Raw genomic sequence first — 19,508 nt, 5'->3', positions numbered from 1 at the left:
TACTATGTGGAGAATTAGAACCTGTACCTTACTGCACTTAATCAACTAATACACAGAAACATCCAATTAACTTTAAGATTGTCCTCTGCTGCATCAGGCTGTTTATTTATATATGTTTTAGTATTGCATTAACTAAGTTTTAGTATTGCATATTTTGCAAGATTTCATAAAACTATACAACATATCAGTTCTGTAGTCTAGGCTAGAAATCAACAAATGTAATTTCCTCTATTGATAAACTATACATAATACCAGGAAGGATAAATTCTTTTTCTTTGTCATATTAATTCTTTCCAGTGGCTTTTGTTTAACTCTGTATATAAACAATTACAGTCTCCTGTGAGATATTTTTCCATTTTTAAGTTCAGAATTAAATGAATGATTTGCATAGACATTTTTTTAAGTGGAATATAAAGGTGTCTGGACCTTCAGATTTATATTGGCTTTGCATTAAATTAATGCTGCTGAAGTCAATGAACGCACTTGAACCTGCAGTGACTCTGTAAAATACTGGTGGCTAATTGCGGGAAACAGAATCTATCTGGATTGGAAGAGGGAAAGGAAAGCAGTCCTCTTAAGTTTGATAATGTGGTATAGTTACTGTAAACAGTGTTTTTACTTCTTAGTATGATCACTAGAAGACAATGTATAGTCAGTATTAAATCAGGGCAGATACAGATGATAAAGGCAAAGCTTAATCTTGCTAGGATTAGTGACTCTAAATTGATACGGCTGAAAAACATTGCAAAATGCTGAAGTTAGGTGGCTTCAGGGGCTAGCAAAATGCCTTTCATGGTACTTATCAGAAGTCTTCAGTGACAATGATTGCACCTGGAAGCTCTGATTTGATTACCGAAATTAAAAAAAAAAAGTCTGCTGCAGTAGCCTCATTTGTACTTTAATTAAGAGCTTTGTTTTTAAATATAACCATCTGATTCCCTGCGGTTATTTTTAAAGCAAGCTTCTGGCAAGGCAGCAGTGTGGTGGATTAGAGGCTTGGAATTGAGGAAAAATCATCGTTCAGCATACAGTTTAGAATAATGTGTGCATATATACAAATACATGTGTATTAAACATCATGTAACAGGATACAGGACTGGATTTATTAAAGCCAAATGGAAAGATATTTCCTCTTTTAATATTCTAGATCTCTTTTAATATATGCAAGGCAGATATTGCACTGCAGTCTGGTTCATGTAAATACCATAATAATTTCACATCAATCTGATCGGTCCAGTGAAAGTTCTGTTTTACTCCAAATGTAAAACCAAGTTATCAATTTAGCTGTCTCCATCTAGAACTCCATCTAACAGTGGCTGTTACTCTTGATGTGAATATATAAGGAATATCACCCATCATCTCACCGTTTATCATGGAGTATGCAGGTATGAGTTGAAAAGCAGCAGGCTCAGATAAAGCATAGTCATGGGAAAGAAGCAGCAGGGTAGCAGCAAAGGGGGCAGAATGGGGATGCTAAAGAACCATGTTAAAAGGGGAAGGCTGGGGGGGAGGGTGAAAGATCTGTACAACACATCTCTGAACTTGAGAAGCCAGAAAATGGTATTGTTTGAGTTCTTATTCCAGAAGAGAACTTACAGCTTCCAAATTTTAATGGGCAAGCATGTGCATCCATGGGGAAATCTTCAAGCTGCATGGGACATTCAGCAGAGATGGTCAATCTGTGGGGGAGAAACAAGAAAACACATCATTTTTTTTTCCCCTGTGCTTTTCTTTTAAGCCCTTTGCTGCACTCCATGAGTGCTGACACAAGCATGCTTTTCCTGAAGGCTCCTTGCTCCTGCTGAAATCACAGATAACCCCCTGTTAAACTGAATGTGAGATAAGCCAGGTGGACCACTCTGTGTGCATGCCTTAGGCATTATCTAGTAACCCTGAGAAATGTGGAATGATTTTATTTATGTAAGCTGTCCCAATAAGATGATTCTTTGCTACTAGTATGAAGAAACTCCTGTGATGGTGTTTCTGCCATATACTTTATACTTATTTGCTCTCTGTACATACTACAACTAGACAAGGAATTTGACTCCTGGGTCAAATAGCACTGTTACAGACATAAAGAATCATTGACTTTATATGTAGATATAACTATTTAAATGCATTAAATATATATTTATAGATAGAAGTATATAATATAACTAATATAGCTATATATAAAGTTATATATAATCAAGGACATATATGCATCACTTTATCTAGCACTATGGTTAACTTCTGTGGAAATCACATGGTATTGGAGTCCATTTCAGTTCAACACACTTGAATTACCTGGGCATCTTGTCAGGCAAAAACAACAGGGTCATATTCCCCAGCATACTGCCTAGGGAAGCAATTCTATCCTGGATTCCCCAGCAACTATGTGGAAATATTTCATCTAGACTGGACATAGGGGTAGGGAAGAAAATACTCTTAGAAAATACTCTAAGAAAATACTCTTAGAAAATACTCTTAGGCAAATATAGATGTTTCCCATGGATGTTCCAAGAATAGTCTGAGGTAAATTTCTGAACAGTGCAATATCAGTTATATTGATACCAAATGCATCAAATATATCAAATATCTCAAGAGATCCAAAACATGCTTCTAGCACAAGGAGAATCTGTTTTGATTATGCCATTTTGATATTTGCATAATACAGACAGTTTGCTCAGGATAGTGAAGATGAAAATCTCATTTTATTTTATGAATATCTTTACAGCTTTCTTATTTTATGCTGTTATTCCTCCTCAGAGGCAACAGCCCAGAGACATCCAAGGCTCTACAGACTGCTTGGTGCTGGGGTGACACAGGCCTCTACTGGAGGGCAGCCTGGTTCCTAACCAAACTATTGCTTGGGCAGTGAAAACCTCCAAAGAAATCCACAACGCCCTACTACCAGCATGCAAAAGTACACTTTCCTATCACTGCAGCAACATAGAGCCATATATATTGGATATATATCTATATCTATATATATATATATATATATATATATATATATATAGTCATCACTTCCTATGGTGCCATAAGAACTTCTTTCAAAAGGGGCTGTAAAGGGTAACAATCTGTGTACAGATGGCACAGTGCTCAGCCAGTCGAGTTCAGTACAATGCAGTGATGCCTTGCCAGGGCACTACAGCTACGCAGACAATCAACTGGGGGAAACAGCTCCACTCTGTTGGAGCTAACACACAGAAATTCTGGAGCTGTACCAATGGCTGGAAATGGCAAAATGAGCACAGAAAATCATTCTCAGTATCATTGGCTAGAGATCATATTCTGAGGATGAGCTGGGAAACAGGATGAAAAAAAGGCAAAATGCACACAGTAATAGAAAATGTAAAGATAATATGCCATAGAAATGCAAAGAAAAAGAAATCCAGTTCAGAACAGAGGTAATTTACCATTTGGTGAGAACAGACAGGAGGGTACAATGTAGAAAAGAAATTATTGAGGCCTGAGATATCTGCACTTAAGAAAAACTGTTCTTGAGCTTTATTTTTGTAAAAGATATTTTAAGATCACTCAGATATGTAGTTGTCTGCAGTGGAGACTGCCCTTGGGCACCAAAGCCAGCAAAGCCAGAGTTACTAAGAGTTGTGTGTGGATGAATTTAATATGCTGATTCTAGTAGTATCCTGCCCAGAATTCACATCCTTTTCATATAAATCATTCTAAAGGCACTTGAAAGCAAGGCTGCCATCCCTCCAATGCACCATTTTATTTTCTGTGTTAAGCACTGCAAATTTAAACTTCTTGATAAATTCAGAAACCTTGCTCCAAGAACCCATGAAAAAGCCAGCATGCTTTGCTGCAGTCTATCTCCTGTCTCTTTATCTACCAACAGTTTAGGCATGTCATTTCAGAGCTGTAGCTTGGCGTTTTAATATACACACTTGTCATCTGCAAACATCGAAGGAGGGAATGCCTATATCCATCTTACAAAGACAACAGGTGTAGAATCAGGAAGTGAAGGAATATTCAGTGCAGAATTATGCATAAGTCCTCCTGCTTTATCTCTCTGTCCTATGAATTGTATCCTGCTACCTGCATCTCTGGAAATAACCCTTGTGTGTAATGAGGAAGGTTGTAGACATTCATCAACTATAAATGTGGAAGAGAAGTGAAGATGAGTTGCACAGAGACTGTGACCTAGTGGAATTTAATTAAGTCTGACCAGAAACTATTTTTGCCTGTCTTAAATAAAAGGGTAGCAGATAAGGCTGAAGGGCATCTGGCTGCCACTACCTGACTCAGAAGCTGCAAGGACTCTTAAGGTGCCAGGGCTACTCCTCTGTCCCCTCTGAATTCCTCACCCAGAAAAAGGCAGAATATCCTTTAATGTCCCAGGGTGCTGCCTAATGCAGTCTTCTGGGTCTAGCCTGAGGGAAGGAAGAACCAAGTTTAGGAGCTGTTAATGTGCTTGGGGACAGCCTTTCCTTTCATTAACATGAATTCTTTGGATAAAAAAAGTTCCTTTTGCTCTCTATCAATGATATCTGCATGCTTCTTTCCTCTTCCCATGCCCCTATCCTAGGACCACTCCTAGTCTGGCAATCTTGAACAAAATTAACTAGCTTTACTTATTTATTACATGTTATTAAGAATTATGTAGTTGAGCCTCTTAGGTGATTTTTAAGTGCTCAGTGAACACTCTCCTAGAAACCTCTTACAAAAGTGTGCATTACCCAAGGCTTTTGAAGTGTCTTATAATGGCCAATGTGACAAAAATTTTGACAGGAAACTTGTAAGAAAACTTGACTGTGGGTGCTGATTCACAGCACAAATGTCACCACCCTGAATTTCTGTAGGTGCTCTGTGCCCAACACGAACTGGTATTCATAACTGTGTGAGGACCTGAAAAACAAAGTTACTCAACTGACTCCTGGTTCAAAGAGACTGGATTTTCTACTGCATACAGAAATAAAAGCAGCACAGCAGACATCTACACTCTGGGGGCTGGAAGCATGGGTTGTTGCATACAGATTTGCAGAGTACAAACTATATATTCAGATCATAGCCCCAGGAGTCTCAAAAATTGATATCTGAGGCTACTCCTTCAAATATCACCTGCAGTGATATTTGCACACTTTGGCTTTTAACATTGTGATAAATCTTAGGGACCCTTTGTATATTCTAGTTTAAATAGTTGATTACTACACAGTCCTTGGTCACAGCCAGCATGGCTTCATGCTTTTCAAACCTGATTTTCTTTAATGATAATGTAACCCATTAGTTGATTAAGGGAAGTCAGCTGATGCCATCTTTTTGGATTTCCATACAGCTACTGTCTCTCACAGTATCCTTCTGGACAAAATATCCAGCACACAGCTAAATAAATATGTCATGTGAGGGGTAAGCAACTGGCTATGGGGTTGGACAGAAAGGGTTGTGGTGAATGGATGACATAAGACTGATGACCTGTCACTTGTGGGGCTCTGCAGGGCTCTATCTTAGGCCCTGTGCTCTTCAACGTCTTTGTGAATGACTTTTATGCAGGACTGGAAGGGATACTAAGCAAGTTCACAGATGATACAAAACTGAGAGCAGTTGTTGCCTCCGTCAAAGGCTGCGAGGCCCTGCAGAGAGACTTCCAACAAATCAAAGGGCTGGGAAATCACCAACAGTATGAAGTACAACAAAGGAAAGTGCCGGATTCTGCACCTGGGATAGGGCAACGCTGGATATATGGACAGACTGGGGAATGAGATGCTGTAAAGCAGCACCATGGAAAGGGACTTAGGGGTCCTGGTCAGCAGCAAGTTGAACATGAGTCACCAGTGTGCCCTGGTAGCCCAAAGGGCCAACCGTGCCCTGGGGTGCATCAGGCACAGCATCACCAGCCGGGCAAGGGAGGGGATTGTCCCGCTCTGCTCTACACTGGGGCAGCCTCACCTTGAATATTGTGTGCAGTTTTGGGTACCACACTATAAGAAAGATATTAAATTATTAGAGAGCATCCAAAGGAGGGATATGGAGATGGTGAAGAGCCTTGAGGAGAAGCTGTCTGAGAAGTGGCTGAGGGGAGCCTACAACTTCTGTGTGAGGGGAAGAGGAGGCATTGATCTGTTCTCTGTGAGGACCAGTGGCACAGGACCCAAGGGAATGGCCTGAAGTGGTGTCAGAGGAGGTTCAGGCTGGATATTAGAAAAAGGTTCTTCGCCCAGAGGGTGGTTGGGTACTAGACCAGGCTCCCCAGGGAAGTGGTCACAGCACCAGCCTGACAAAGTTCAGGAAGCATTAGGACACATGATGCGATTATTGGGAATGGTCTCATGCAGGGGGAATTGCACTTGATGCTTCTTGTGGGTCAATTTCAACACAGCTTATTCCGTGATTACAACAAAATTACTCTCAGTTTACATTTACTTAAGAAAGAGAAAGGAGGCCTGGGCATGCACACATGAAACAGTCTTTGCCTAATCCTTTTAATATGGTGACTCCAGAATGATGATGATTGCTGTGCCCAGTGTAGCACAGTTATCTGAGCTAGAGACAGTCACCAAACCAGGATTTTTCTTTCACAGCACACACATTGCTCAAAAGGCAGTTCTTTCCAACAGAAGCACTTAAAAGCTTCTCTCGTCCACCATCATTCTGTCTTAATAAAACCCCTATGGGATTAGTTCCACTCAAACAGGGTCTTTGACAAGATTATAAGCAGCTGTTAAAGGTCCTTTGCAATAGGAGAATAAAACTCTGATTTTATTGAAGATAATGGTAAAATTCTCCCTGACTTCAATGGGACCACTATTCATCCAAAAAATGTAACAAACCCTGATTGTTACAGCTGCTGATTTATTAATGACAAAATTTTGTTCTCATAATGCTCAAAATACTCACACAGCTAACCAAGTGTTAATCAACCAACAAAATGCTATTGTGTACCTTAACTATCTGAAAAAAAAAAGGTTAGGTCTACAAATTATTTAATCTATCACCTATAATTGTGCATGAAAGCTTTATCAAAGCTTCATAATGTATAGCCTTTAAGAACATAAAGTGATTACTGACATTCTGTTTCAAGACACATAAACAAATATCTAAGAAAAGCACAATTCAAGCAGCAAGACTTGTTCACTTCAGAAAAGTCACCTTCAACCATTTCCACTGGGGAATTAAGCATGACAATGCTTTCAAGAGATTGTTCCTTTTTAGCAAGAAGGAAGTGAAGGAGGTGTTGAAATCAAGGATGCGGCAAGGAAATAAATTCACATATTAGGGAGGCAGACATTTGGAGTAAGTGTGCTTCAAAGGGACGTGAGAAACCCTCAGTAGCAGTCCCCAAGACAGGAAGCACCCTGTCCTGCAAGACCCTGTTTTAGGTCACTGCAGGGACCCCCCAGCTGTTCCCATGATCTCCTCAATGCAAGGAGCATCTGTTCCTACTTGTGGGTAAAGAGAGGGGGGACTGAGCATCCTTCTCCTACCCTGTGAGTGCAGGAAACATTTTCCAACATATTATCTGCAGCTGCCAGGCAGGAGTTGAGGGCAGTCACCTGCCCGGGAAGCCACAGACAGCTGCAAATCTTGCTTTTGCTTATCAAAAGTTATTTGCTACTAACTTCAATATGAAAAACATTAAAACAGAGAGCTCTAGAATGAGAGGGAAGCAGAAAGGCAGAGTCACCAGTGGCTTTTGGGAGAACTTAATTCAAATAAATGTTGAATAATAGGAGTTACAGATGAAGGGGACACAGAAATACTTTTGTTGGTACTAAGGTACTATGGCCAGAGAGATACGGAGTTTTTGTGCCTATTTGCACTCATCCCCAAACTAGCTCCATCTTCTTATTTATTTCTGTGCACTACCCTCACCCCTGTTTAAAGGGAACATTTAAATGCTGTGCTTTGACCCCACCTGTGCTGCCAACCAGTACCGGCTATGGGGCTCAGGTGAGCCAAGTGCCCTCCCCAGTATGAGACCAGCCATTTTCCTTAATAAAAGGGAAAATACTTGCTTAAAACTCACCTTAAACCTACCACAACCTATCTCCCCAACATGCCAAAAAAGCCTTATATAGCTCACTCCAGCAGGCTTGCTGGCTCCCTGAAAAGGGAGACTTCAGGGCTGAGTCAGACCCTTTTCAGGAGTCAACTCCAGGAGAAGCTTCCTGGGGTACCTGCTCCAGCATGACCTCAGCAGAACAACTTGAACCCTTCTGGTATACCCAGTATGCTCACTGACACACATGGGGCCAAGAGAATAATAGAGTTATTGGTTTGGGTTGTTTTTCCAAACTGTGTTGTTTCAAACTTTAGGTTTGTGAAATTATTCATTTGACCTTGACTAATGATACCATTCAGCTGTTCTCCTATTCTGATGTCTTGGGAACACTTCAATAACCAAACTTCTATTTCTTTCAAAAGGTTTTAAAGCAAGACTTGTTTCAGGCCCCAGCACAGTAAGTGTATAGTCCAGGGAATTGATCTCTCCCTGTGTTCCTGAAGTAAATGTAGTGTGCCATTATAAGCATATATACATATACATATACATATGCATATATATACACACACAAACACAACACACACATAACATATATATGAGGACCTTTCTTTGCTCTGAAGCACTTGCCATACAGTCCTAACAAACCCTATTGGTGGTGGTGGGTTACAGAACACCACACAGAAGTTTTAGAATGTGGACAGATGTTGACCCATGGCTGTAAGAGTCACCCTGAAACCTGCCCATGGCTGGGTGATTGTCTGCAGCCTGGCTCGGGGGAAAGAAGTGATTATTCTTAGAGACTCAAACAGTGCTTTGCTAATGGATTTCCATCACTTTATTGGAAAAAAGGACAAAATGCAGATTCAGAGACTTGATCTGCATGTCCATGTGGGATGTGGAGGCAGTTTACCACTGTCACCTTCTTATAAACACTGATTTCTTTGGAATACAGCACATAAAGTGAACAGAGAACAGAAAGTAAAGCTAAAACTAGAGTGAGGTGCTCTGCAGAAATTTCTGTATTAGCCCATTTTACCTTCTTAACCACTCTGCCAACAATACTACCATGTCCCAACTTTCCTATGATGCTGAGATGTTCTATCATTATGTGACAACTAAATGTCCTTTAAAATGCTACAGGGAAGGGACTATGGAAGACTAAGAGCTCCAGTCATTGATGCTTTTGGGAGCTGTGAATACATAATTCAGATGTATGGTGTACTTGACAGGAAAACTCCCATTTTAAACAAACAAAATCCTCAGCACAGCTTCTGCTGAAGTGTAAAACAAGGCTTTATTTGCCTAGATGAACTGTGCTGAAGACTAAGTTATTGTGACATGATCTGAGGTGGCAGAATTGATCTCAAAAGCTGTGCCACTATAAGAATGACCTCCTTGCATGTGGAATAACTTGACATACCCAGTGCATACTCTTAGACAAGAACGGGGGAGATGTTCAGCCTCTAGACACAGGAAAAACAGGAAAAGGCAATGAAATAACCAATTGGACACACAAATTACACTATATAGATTTGGGAGGTTACAGAAAGCAGATGTTTATAATAAAGGTAATACCTTTAATTCTCCAGTACTTCTTTTAAGTGCATGAAACCAATGGATGAAGCAGTGAGTTTATGCTTATCCAACCTTGCCATGCAAGTTATCTAATGAAGCCCATAAGCAAGGTAGAACTTGTTGGAAAAGGCTCTGTTTTTTTATCAGACTAACTGGTGCAGTAAAAACCCCAACCTTTTTGACAGACAATTCCTTCTTCAGGTTCTCTTCCTAAAAACTTTACTTTCTAAAGAAACTTTAGATCAAAATTGCTATGCAGTTCTGAATGCTCTGCACAGTATCACACCCATCTATTGGATAGTTTCACTTAAAAACCTCTCCAAGCTTTCTCTCCTTTATGGTCCGAATTCTCTTTTGGCACCCCCTGAAGAAGGCTTCCAAACTTCTCCTCTGCAGCAGCTTCTTTTTTTAGTGAGTTCTTGAATTAAACCCCAAAAATCTAACTAGCTCTAGCAATGCTGAGAAGCTGACGCAGTTGTTGATGCAGGAGAAAGGGGAAACAACATCTGAACCAGCCCACACCTCATTTTGCCAGGCCACCCATTCCCCAAGTCTGCCCATGCTACACATTTTGACTATAATCTCCTTATCTGCATGGCTTTTTGATAGCATGTTCAAGGAGGAGCTAACTGCAGTAAAGTTCTTGAAGTGCTGAACTATGAGCTTCTTTTTGTCTCTCAAGAGAGGCCAGTTCCAGTTACTGGCAGAACCAGCCAGCAATACCTGGTGCCAGTCAACTGCACATCTGATCTTTGCTTTCAGTGGAAGACAATCCAAGTACAGGAGAAAGAAAGAAGCATAGAAATCACACTAAATGATGAAGGCTAAGGACTGTGATGGACACAGTGCAGTCATCCTTCAATTTTGATATCACCTGCTAGGCAATTTGATCAGTGCAGGTTTTCTGACAGTCCAAAAGGGCTTTTGTTTTTCTGTTTCTGCCTGTCAATATGGCATGTGTTCCTCCATGGATGAAGGCTATCGCACTGCACAGACATCTTTTTGCTTCCTCCCAGTTCACACACCCTTTATATTTCTATGAATAGGCATAAACTACATGAAGTATTTTCTACTGAGAAAAATTATCTGGATTTAGAAAGTAAAAGTGGGAGAAGGGATGAGGAGGAGAAGCAGATACCAGGATGCGCAGTACCAGCCCATTTGGGCTCTCTCACATTTAGATTGGGATGCACAGACATGGCAGGGTAGGTAGGAAGGATTATGACCTGGCAACCCAAAATACAGAACTAAAATCTTTGGTTATTTCCAGAGCTCGAAACCATCACAGCTTCCTTTCAGCCACTTACATTTAACCCCAGCTTCCTCTTATCCATCTCAGGATTACCTCCAAGGTCACGCCTCATCATAATTTGCTGCCTTTTGTGTTTCATTAATGCTCCCCACACCTCTGCAACAGAGGGAAGTAGTGATTTGGATTAGAGGGAAGTGTGCACATCCCTGTGTGTATGTACCTTATTGGTACATGAAGAAAGCTGTTTAGCCATCCAAGCAGGATGTCATTATCTGGGGTTTTTTTGCCTTGCTTCTGAAATGATACATGCTCCTGATCCATACAGCCATGAAGGGCCAGGTAAAGGGTGAGACTGTGGGTTTTCACTGCTCCAGGAAAAGAGCCCTATGATTCCTCAGCTGTTTAACACCATAAATAGCCATTAAGCAGACCTCAATTTACCATCTGTTTGTTATTTATACCACCACCAGTGCTAGCATCTGCTACAGCATAATCACCTGTTTGTTACCGTTCAACCTCAGAGAAGGAAGGGCCGAATCTCCTAGTGACATTTGTTTCTTGACCTCCTCATAAGGTGCACCATATTCTCTCCTACACCCACCTAGGCAAAAGCGGAGGACTAAACCCAATTTATGTGTGTTCAGATGCGCTACACTTGCACATCAGGCTTTAGGTTGCACGGAGAGGAAACTGTATTAGTCCTCCACAAAACAGGTCCAGCTGCTGGCCAGAACATCCCATAGCTTTAGGTTGCTGGCACAATACCCATTTCCAGGCTACATGAGTTTGGAGGTGGGAAATAATTAAGATGGGACTCATGTGACTAAACAAAGGTATTAGTTACACTGTACTCCTTTGCCTCTGTGAAAAAAAACAATAAGAACCCCTGAAGTGTGAGTGGAGAAAAATAAGCCTCTTTTAATTTCACTACTAAAGCAGTCATCTGAAATAATGTAGACTTCTAACTCCATATGAAATTCTCTCTCCTGCATTGGGAGCAAATCTGAGCCCAGAGGCTCGGCTGCAGTCACCAACATTACAGATTAACAGAATTAGGTGAATCCCACCCTCCCTGCTTGGGGCATTACACCACAGTGTATTTTAGATTACTCATTGGCAGTCAGATGTTTCAGCACAAATATAATATACTTCAGAGGATGGTATTTCTGATTAGGCAGACTAATTTCAGTCTAAGTGAAATGACCAGGGAGTCCGCTGTAATGTTATCCTCCCCTAACAGTAAAAAAAGACAGCAGAACCGTAACAATTCTTCAGCATCTACCAGAGACTTTCAAAGCCCCCAGATACAGAAGCAGACTGGGAAGACACAGAGTCACCAAAGCATCTGTGTTTTCCCTGGGTGTTTGGGGGCACCTGTCAGGGCACTGCTTCCTTCCAGGTTCTGTTCAGTCACCCCATCCATGCATGCCAGCCCTGCTGGTTCATGCCTATAAAGCAGGTGGAACACAGGAATCTGGCAGAAACTGTACCAGCTAACCCCAAAGGGAAGTTGGGTCTGCCTCTGCACTCAGGACAGACCTGGAACTAAAGCTGTACCTTTTGTACCTCCTCAAAGTCCAAGCAAGCATACCCCTCCTCCAAGGACATGCTGGTTCTTGTCTGGGTTTTGTCTTTTAATCAATTCTGCCCTTGCTGTGCAAGTTCCCATCTCTGTAATGGAGATCGCTGCAGGGCTCTGCCCACTTTTATTACCAGCAGAATAGGCCATTGTCACACAATCTACATAGGGATTATATTTAGTCATAATTGTCCATTTTGAATGAGTTACACAGTCTCCTCTGATGACTTTCTCTCCCTGCGAGTAACTCTGGCCTTGGATTTTTCAAAACAACAAATCTTGGTTCCTTGAACAACTTTTGAGAAATGGGGCAATGTGCAATCAAAACAGAGCGATGGGAAGCAAGAGACTTGATGTTTAAACAAGAATCGTGCTGCTATCCTCAGGGAAGGGCCCTTCACTTCACATATCCTTGTTTTCTCTTGCTCTGTCAAAATCTGAATTGACAAAAAGCAGCTGAGAGTCCTTGCCACCACGGCAATTTTTCATCACTCTGCAAGATTCAGCCCAAAGTAAAGAAATCACTATTTTTTTAATTCCAGCTTCAGGCAGGTTGAAGCTTGAATACAAAAGAAAATGTAACAAGTCTAACACAGGGAAAGGAATGCATATTTTTGTGTCTTCATAGCTTGTAATTAGTTTTTAAATATTTATACAATACTTAAAAAGAAATGATAGATCCCTTTCTGTAGATATAAATAAGAAATAAGGAAAAACACATTCAGATTGAACAGAAACGTTCCCATCTAGAACCAGACATCTGGTTGATGGAAAACTGAGGATTCGTTTTAAATCATAGATTTGCTGGTCACTTGTCGCTTGTGGGTACACAAGCAAACCTATGTCTGGCAAAGTCAGATCTTGAGAATGTACACATTTCTCATAGAATGATCTTCCCTTCAAACAAACAAGCAAATGAACAAACAAACAAACAAACCCTTGCTTTCCCATTAAAAGTCTCGAAAGCAGCACCGTATCTTCTGGTCAACTGGTTTTAAGATCACTAGTTCTAGAGCATAAAATGGTTAGGTTGCTAATTCAAGTCCTTCATGGAAGAGCAGAATTAGTGCACTCAGGACATGTGTTCACTCGCACATACAATTTTAATGCTAAGTGCTAATGTAAGAATCAATCTTTTCAGCCTAAGTAAGCCTGCGTGTGCAACACAGCAGAGCAAGCAGCGTGGTTATGCTGCCATCAAGTGGACACACTTTGCTGAATTGTAAACACCTTTCTGGAGCAGTAAAGATAACAGTATTTCAGGGCTGTATTAAAAATTTTGGAGTTTTTTTAACACCATGCTGAAGAATGTCTGCATTCTCTAGCTGTTAAATTATCCATATGCAAATTAATGGGACAGTTTTTACTGTAAACTCTCCCAGGTTCTCTGTCAGCCTTCAGTCACCATAATAACACAGGAAAAATCTGTTTGTACACTCCTCAGATATATGACTATGTCCTATTTAAATTCCCAGATTACATCAGATACGTGGAAGTCCTGGTGATAAAAAAAGAGATTTGGGGTCCTTTTGACCAACTGACAGTGAGAATGGGGCTCTAAGGAGTGCCCTTGTGATGGCAGAAGGGATGGAAGAAAGATTTTTCACTCTCTACAAGCTGATAGAAAACCATTAAAAATGCATAAAAGCTGCTGGCCAAAAGTTAATTTATGATCCACAAGTTTAGCTCTAGTGAGCATGCTCTACTTCATATAATTTTTGGCTTCTTTTCTTCACAGCATTTTTTTCTGGCATTCTACAGCAAAGTTTATCAAAGCTTCTGTCTTCACAGCCAATTCACACTGAGCAAAAAAAGACAAAAAATGCAGCTCACTGAAACATGATGGTTCTCTTCTTAGCCTGAAAATGTTGCTTAAATCACTGTTCCAATTCTTCAAAATAAATGAATTCTATACAATTTACAAAATTTATTTCTCAGATAATATAAACTAAATATATTTTGATTTTTAAAAGGAAATAATCTAATTTTTACCTTAATTCACAGAGCTATTACATATATATATTAGTGAAATATGACATATGTTTTCTAGTGCTTTTTATACCAGTGTTCTTACTGAAAAAAAAAATAGTAAAAAATTTGAAAGTGGAGCTACAGACAATACTCCCCTCTAGGGGCAGAAATAGAATTTGCAGCGTTCCATTCAGGAGCGCTTCATTTGTAAATGACATTAGTGAAATAAAACTAATAGGTCCTCCCAAGTGAAAGGCATGCAGAATTATTAAGTCATTCCCCACAGAGAACACTGCTGTCTGTGAAATCTGTCTGGAGGACATGTGTTCCTGTATTCACACAGAAGGGCTTTAATGCCACACATACAGAGAAGCTCATTTATCATATTTCCCTAGCAACACACATCCCATCAACTTCTGACCCAGACAACGTATCATCAAATGCAATAGGCAAGTGTACATTTTTCTTTATAAGTAAACACGTGTGTCATGGAAACGTATGTCCTGACAAGCACTAAAGCTGGAAGTTTGCTCAGCTGCTCATACTTGGTATATTTGGAAGTGAAATTGGATGGAAGGTCAGCACTGGCTCGGCTGCTTTCCTCCCCTTCATTCAGGCAGCCAGATGCAAGGTTGCAAAAGCAATTCAGGCATCTCTGTCAATGACAGAGGGTCCAATCCTCCCCACACAGAATACTCCTACGTACAGTCTGGGAAGCTCGCAATTCCTCCTTGGAAACGAGGAGAATGCAGAGCTAACAGAGGGTTGTCTACACATCCCCAGATCCTGAGAACTGAGTAAGCCTGATGGGAGCTACAGGAACTGGAGCTCAAGCCTCAGCTGAAACTCAGTACTTCACAATGCACTACCACTGAGACAAGCAGCTCCCCCCAGAAAAAGCCCAGTACTGTCTATCTTCTCAAGGAAAGCCATCCTAGGTAACTCTGCTAGCTGTTACCTTTGTTAGGACACTCAAGGAAGCTGAAGGGGCTGGCTACTTGTCACAGCCATCTCTGAACAGGTTGGGATGATACCCTCAAGACACCCTGTGGTACAGAATGGCTCTGCCTCAAAAGGAGCACAGTTCCATGCATGTTACAAAAGCAGGCTCCTGACTAATGTTTAAGCAGAAGGGTTATACACTTGAAAGTTATTACTTGTAGCAGTGGAAAGCAAGCTGATTTAAAAGCTTTGCACTCTATTTCTTACCACATATACTGTGGTTAATAGAAATTCTATTTCCACAGACAATATTCTAACAAAAAAAAATTATGTTGCATTTTTTTAGGTTACAAAAGCATTCTGTTCTTTCTGTAGTCTTCAAAATCATCCATCCCAAAAAATCAGGGGAAAAGGAGCTAAGTGGGATGATGAGAAAGTCTGTGTCACATCTGCATTTTTCTCCAGCTGCATATGCTGAGCTTTTCCTAAGTAGGGTACCTGTGGGATCTGAAAATATTACGCCATTTTCACCAGAGAGACACCTTGGCAGAGTAACTCAGATTCAGTGATGAGCTCACCTAGGTCTAGCTCACCCAGGCCTCACTCTGCTAGCTGGGGTGGCTTAGCTCCTCACCTCATGAATCAGGGTTTCACTGCATTTGTTTAACACTGCAAAAAACAGCTCAGAAATTGTGCAATCTACCCCACAAGGTCATGTTCTGCTCCAGGCTGAATGTGAGTCTGATCTGGACTTCACTTACACAAGTAATTTACACAGATAATTGGGAATTGCCACTTCTGCAATCTCTGGAGTGGTACTTACGTAGTCCATACAGCAGTGAGACTGGTTTTAAGGCTGGCATTACTAACTTTTTTTGTGAAGTCTCTCTGATAGATATTTAGATTTTTAAGTGTGTCCATGCATCCTCACATTTTTTGGTTTATTTGTTGGGATTATCACTAATTTGGGGCTAATAAGTACAGCAACACACACAGTAGAAGAGAAAATTAGGATGGTTTTTCCTTCATTTAAACATGACTTCCATCATGTCTAAATCTTTTTAGTGCTAATGTAGTTACAACTGGGATGGTCTAAAGCTCTAAGGACATATGTAAGGATGTGTCTCCTTTTCCTTCCAGAATAAGGGATTTAAGACTAGGCTCAAAAAACTCAAACATGTCTGAAACACCTGAAATAAAACCTGGGAAGCTCCAGGTCCCTGTGTACAGAAGCATAACCCTCTTGAGCCTCAACAAGTCTTAACCTCTAGGCCCATGAGCAAGCCTGGGACTCGCCCTGCCAGCGTGCAGCACTGTGTGGCCCCACAGCAGAACAAAACACCAGGCAGAGCTTGGCTTCCCACACATGGCTGGGGGCTGCCTGCTGAAAACCCAATCATCTCATGCCCAGCTTCAGGCTCCTGAGCACTTTGCTGGGTCTCAGGCGCCACTCTGGGCTTGTTTATTGAAAGTTCAGAATAACCTTTTGCTGCTCAGTAGGTTTTTACTTTTATCTCTTTTTCAAGTTGTCCATATGACTATGGTCTTGGAGAAAACCCTGCTGAAGATAGACAGCAGTCTTAATTACTACAGGCTAATTACCTTTAATGAGCAAATTTCCATACACTGATGTGGGATTTGGCCTGAAATAATTTCAGACACCTAAAATCATTGATGTTATATCTTCTATCTATGTTATGCAATGCAATGATGACTCTTGGCAGTGTACTCAAATCAGAAGAGGAGTACAACTCTAAAGATCTGAGACACCTATTTGCTTCTCAGTAATATAATGTCCCAGCTTTGTTTGCAGGATTGTACTTGCTAAAGCAGCTTCACAGTGCTGCTAGCTCATGTCATTTATCCCTATGATCATTTGCCTTTTAGTGCTATTAGTCAAATTAATAAAAAGAAATATAACAAAAGCTCCAAGGGTTCAAGATGTACTGCCCCAGAACAAAGTCTCAGTTTCTGGTCTTGGATACTGTTCTCCTGCAGTCTGCACTACAGCTGCAAACACAAACAGTAATAGAGAACAGATCATCATAAAAAAGCTGAACTGAATCATCAATCTGTTGAGAATATGCTTTCCATTTAATCAAAAGAAATAGTTAAGCACTAGCACTATTCAGAAGCTACTAATTTGTACTTGAAGGCTGCAATTATATTTTCCATTTTTCTTGATATTCACACAAATATATGTGAAAGATTGGTTCCCTGGCTCTACTAGGAGTGAAGAAAGTGATTCTCGCCACAAGTAATTGTAGTTATCTGGGAATCAGCATCAGAAGAAATCAACCCTGGCTATTACCTCATGGTATACAGCAGAGTGCCATCATCCTCCAGGCGTAGAAGCTTGTTTGGGGTTGTCATGTTGTGAGCAATAGACTTCTTGCCATTGTGGAAAAAAGTGTCTGGGGTCCAGATCTTGCTGGCGAGCAAGTTGTTAAGAGGGAGGCGTTGCATAGGTCCTTTGAATCGCAGCCTTTCATCTTTCCAGCTTTGTCGGAAAAAAACGTCAATGGTATATTCCTGGTACAAAGAAATAATAGAGGTATTGCAGGATCTGAATAGAAACGATGGTTCCAAAAATGACTTTAGCAAAGTAAATACAACCGAATTGGCAGCCTCGTGCTAACTTACCATTTCTGTATCTGACACAGGACCAAAACTGGTAACATAGATGTCTGTTTTCACCTGAGTTATTCGCTCTGTAATAAACATAGGCTCCACATCAGTAATTGCTTTAAAATGCAAATACCTACTGGCAATGCTTATTTCTATTAATTTCTGAATCACTCAAAAATCCCAAAAAGATTGAAATTAAGAAGAGCATGCTTGAGGAGGCATTTCATCCCAGATGAAATGCAGTTGTTGACCTTTGGGAGTCCAGGCTTTGTTCTAACAAACAGAAAGAAACCAGCCCTTCAAGGATGCATTTCCTCTGACTGACAGGTTTTGATCATAGAGACACAGAATGGTTTGGGCTGGAAGGGACTTTAAAGATCATCTAGTTTCAATCCTCTGCCATGGGCAGGGACACCCTTGACTAGATCAGGTTCCTCAGAGCCCCATCCAACCTGGCCTTGACCACTTCTATGGATGGGGTATCCATAGCTTCCCTGAGAAACCTGTTCCAGTGCCTCACCACCCTCAAGGTAAAGAATTTCTTCCCAATACCTAATCTAAATCTACCTTCTTCCAGTTTAAAACCATTATCCCTTATCCTATCACTCCCTGATAAAGGGTCCCTCCCCATCTTTCCTCTAAGCACCTTTAGGCAATGGAAGGTTTCTACAAGGTCCTCCCAGAGCCTTTTCTTCTCCAGGGTGAAGTACCCCAACTCTCTCATCATGTCTTCACAGTATCATCTTAGTAGCCTCTTCTGGACTCACTCCAACAGGTTCATGTCCTTCTTATGCTGGGATTCCAGAGCTGAACACAGTACTCACAAAAGCAGAGGAGAAGAATCTCCTCCCTCAACTTGCTGGCCACTCTTCTTTTGATGCATCCCAGCTAACACTGCCAGCACTTACGCAATACCTACCACAGGATCAGATGAAGTGTATCTTGGAAGGACCTACTCCCCTCTGCTGGCTTGGGTGATCTGCCTGATTCCAGACATCTATCAGAGATGTCTGAAGTTAGGTCAAATTATTTCTACCCTCAAGTCTCTTAAGCCCTTCTGGCATCTTTTCAAATCCAGGTCTAATTTAATTTAAGGGCAAAAATTTCAGAAGTTCGTTATATAAGATAAAAAGCATCAAGCCCTATTTTCAAGCATCTCTGTGTAAAGTGAGAGGAGAAGGAGAGAAAGGGATGAAAGCAATGTGTTGGTCTCACAAGAGGAAGGGGTGGGGGTAGCCAGATTAAAAAAGGGCCAGGAAGAAACATAACAGATGGTTTACACATGGTTAGAAAATGAGAGAAATCTGGGGGAAAGAGAGCTGAAGGAGGGCTCAACAAGGTTAGGATGGCAACCACTATTCACATGCTACGGTTTTAAAATAGCTGCTGTAGAGGTTATCAAAAAGACGTATCAATACAGATTCGCTGTACTTGTCTAAATATGGATGGTTTGGGGATCTGTTTTTAAAAGGGATATGTCTTATCAACATAATTTTATACAGGCTGACCAGTAAGGCAATCTTGCAGCAACCTGCTAGCATAATGTCTTGCTCACCTTAGGAAATGCCAGAAAGAAAAATCCAAACTGCATTCAATTACAGAAAAAAAAATATATC

General features: G+C 40.9%; 1 protein-coding gene across 1 annotated transcript in view; it reads right to left on the bottom strand.

The window, feature by feature from the left end:
* Positions 1–19,508, bottom strand: part of GABRA5 (gamma-aminobutyric acid type A receptor subunit alpha5) — a 56,338-nt gene that overhangs the window by 26,975 nt on the left and 9,855 nt on the right. Inside the window, exons 5-7 of the mRNA XM_053970209.1 lie at positions 17,908–17,975; positions 17,576–17,796; positions 1,597–1,679 (exon numbers count right to left, since the gene is read on the bottom strand). Of these exons, the coding sequence (XP_053826184.1) occupies positions 1,597–1,679; positions 17,576–17,796; positions 17,908–17,975 (372 nt within the window). The remainder of the gene's footprint in view (positions 1–1,596; positions 1,680–17,575; positions 17,797–17,907; positions 17,976–19,508) is intronic.

This window comes from Vidua macroura, chromosome 2, assembly GCF_024509145.1.
Source record: "Vidua macroura isolate BioBank_ID:100142 chromosome 2, ASM2450914v1, whole genome shotgun sequence".
NCBI lineage: Eukaryota > Metazoa > Chordata > Aves > Passeriformes > Viduidae > Vidua > Vidua macroura.
This window is presented reverse-complemented; position numbering and strand designations above follow the sequence as displayed.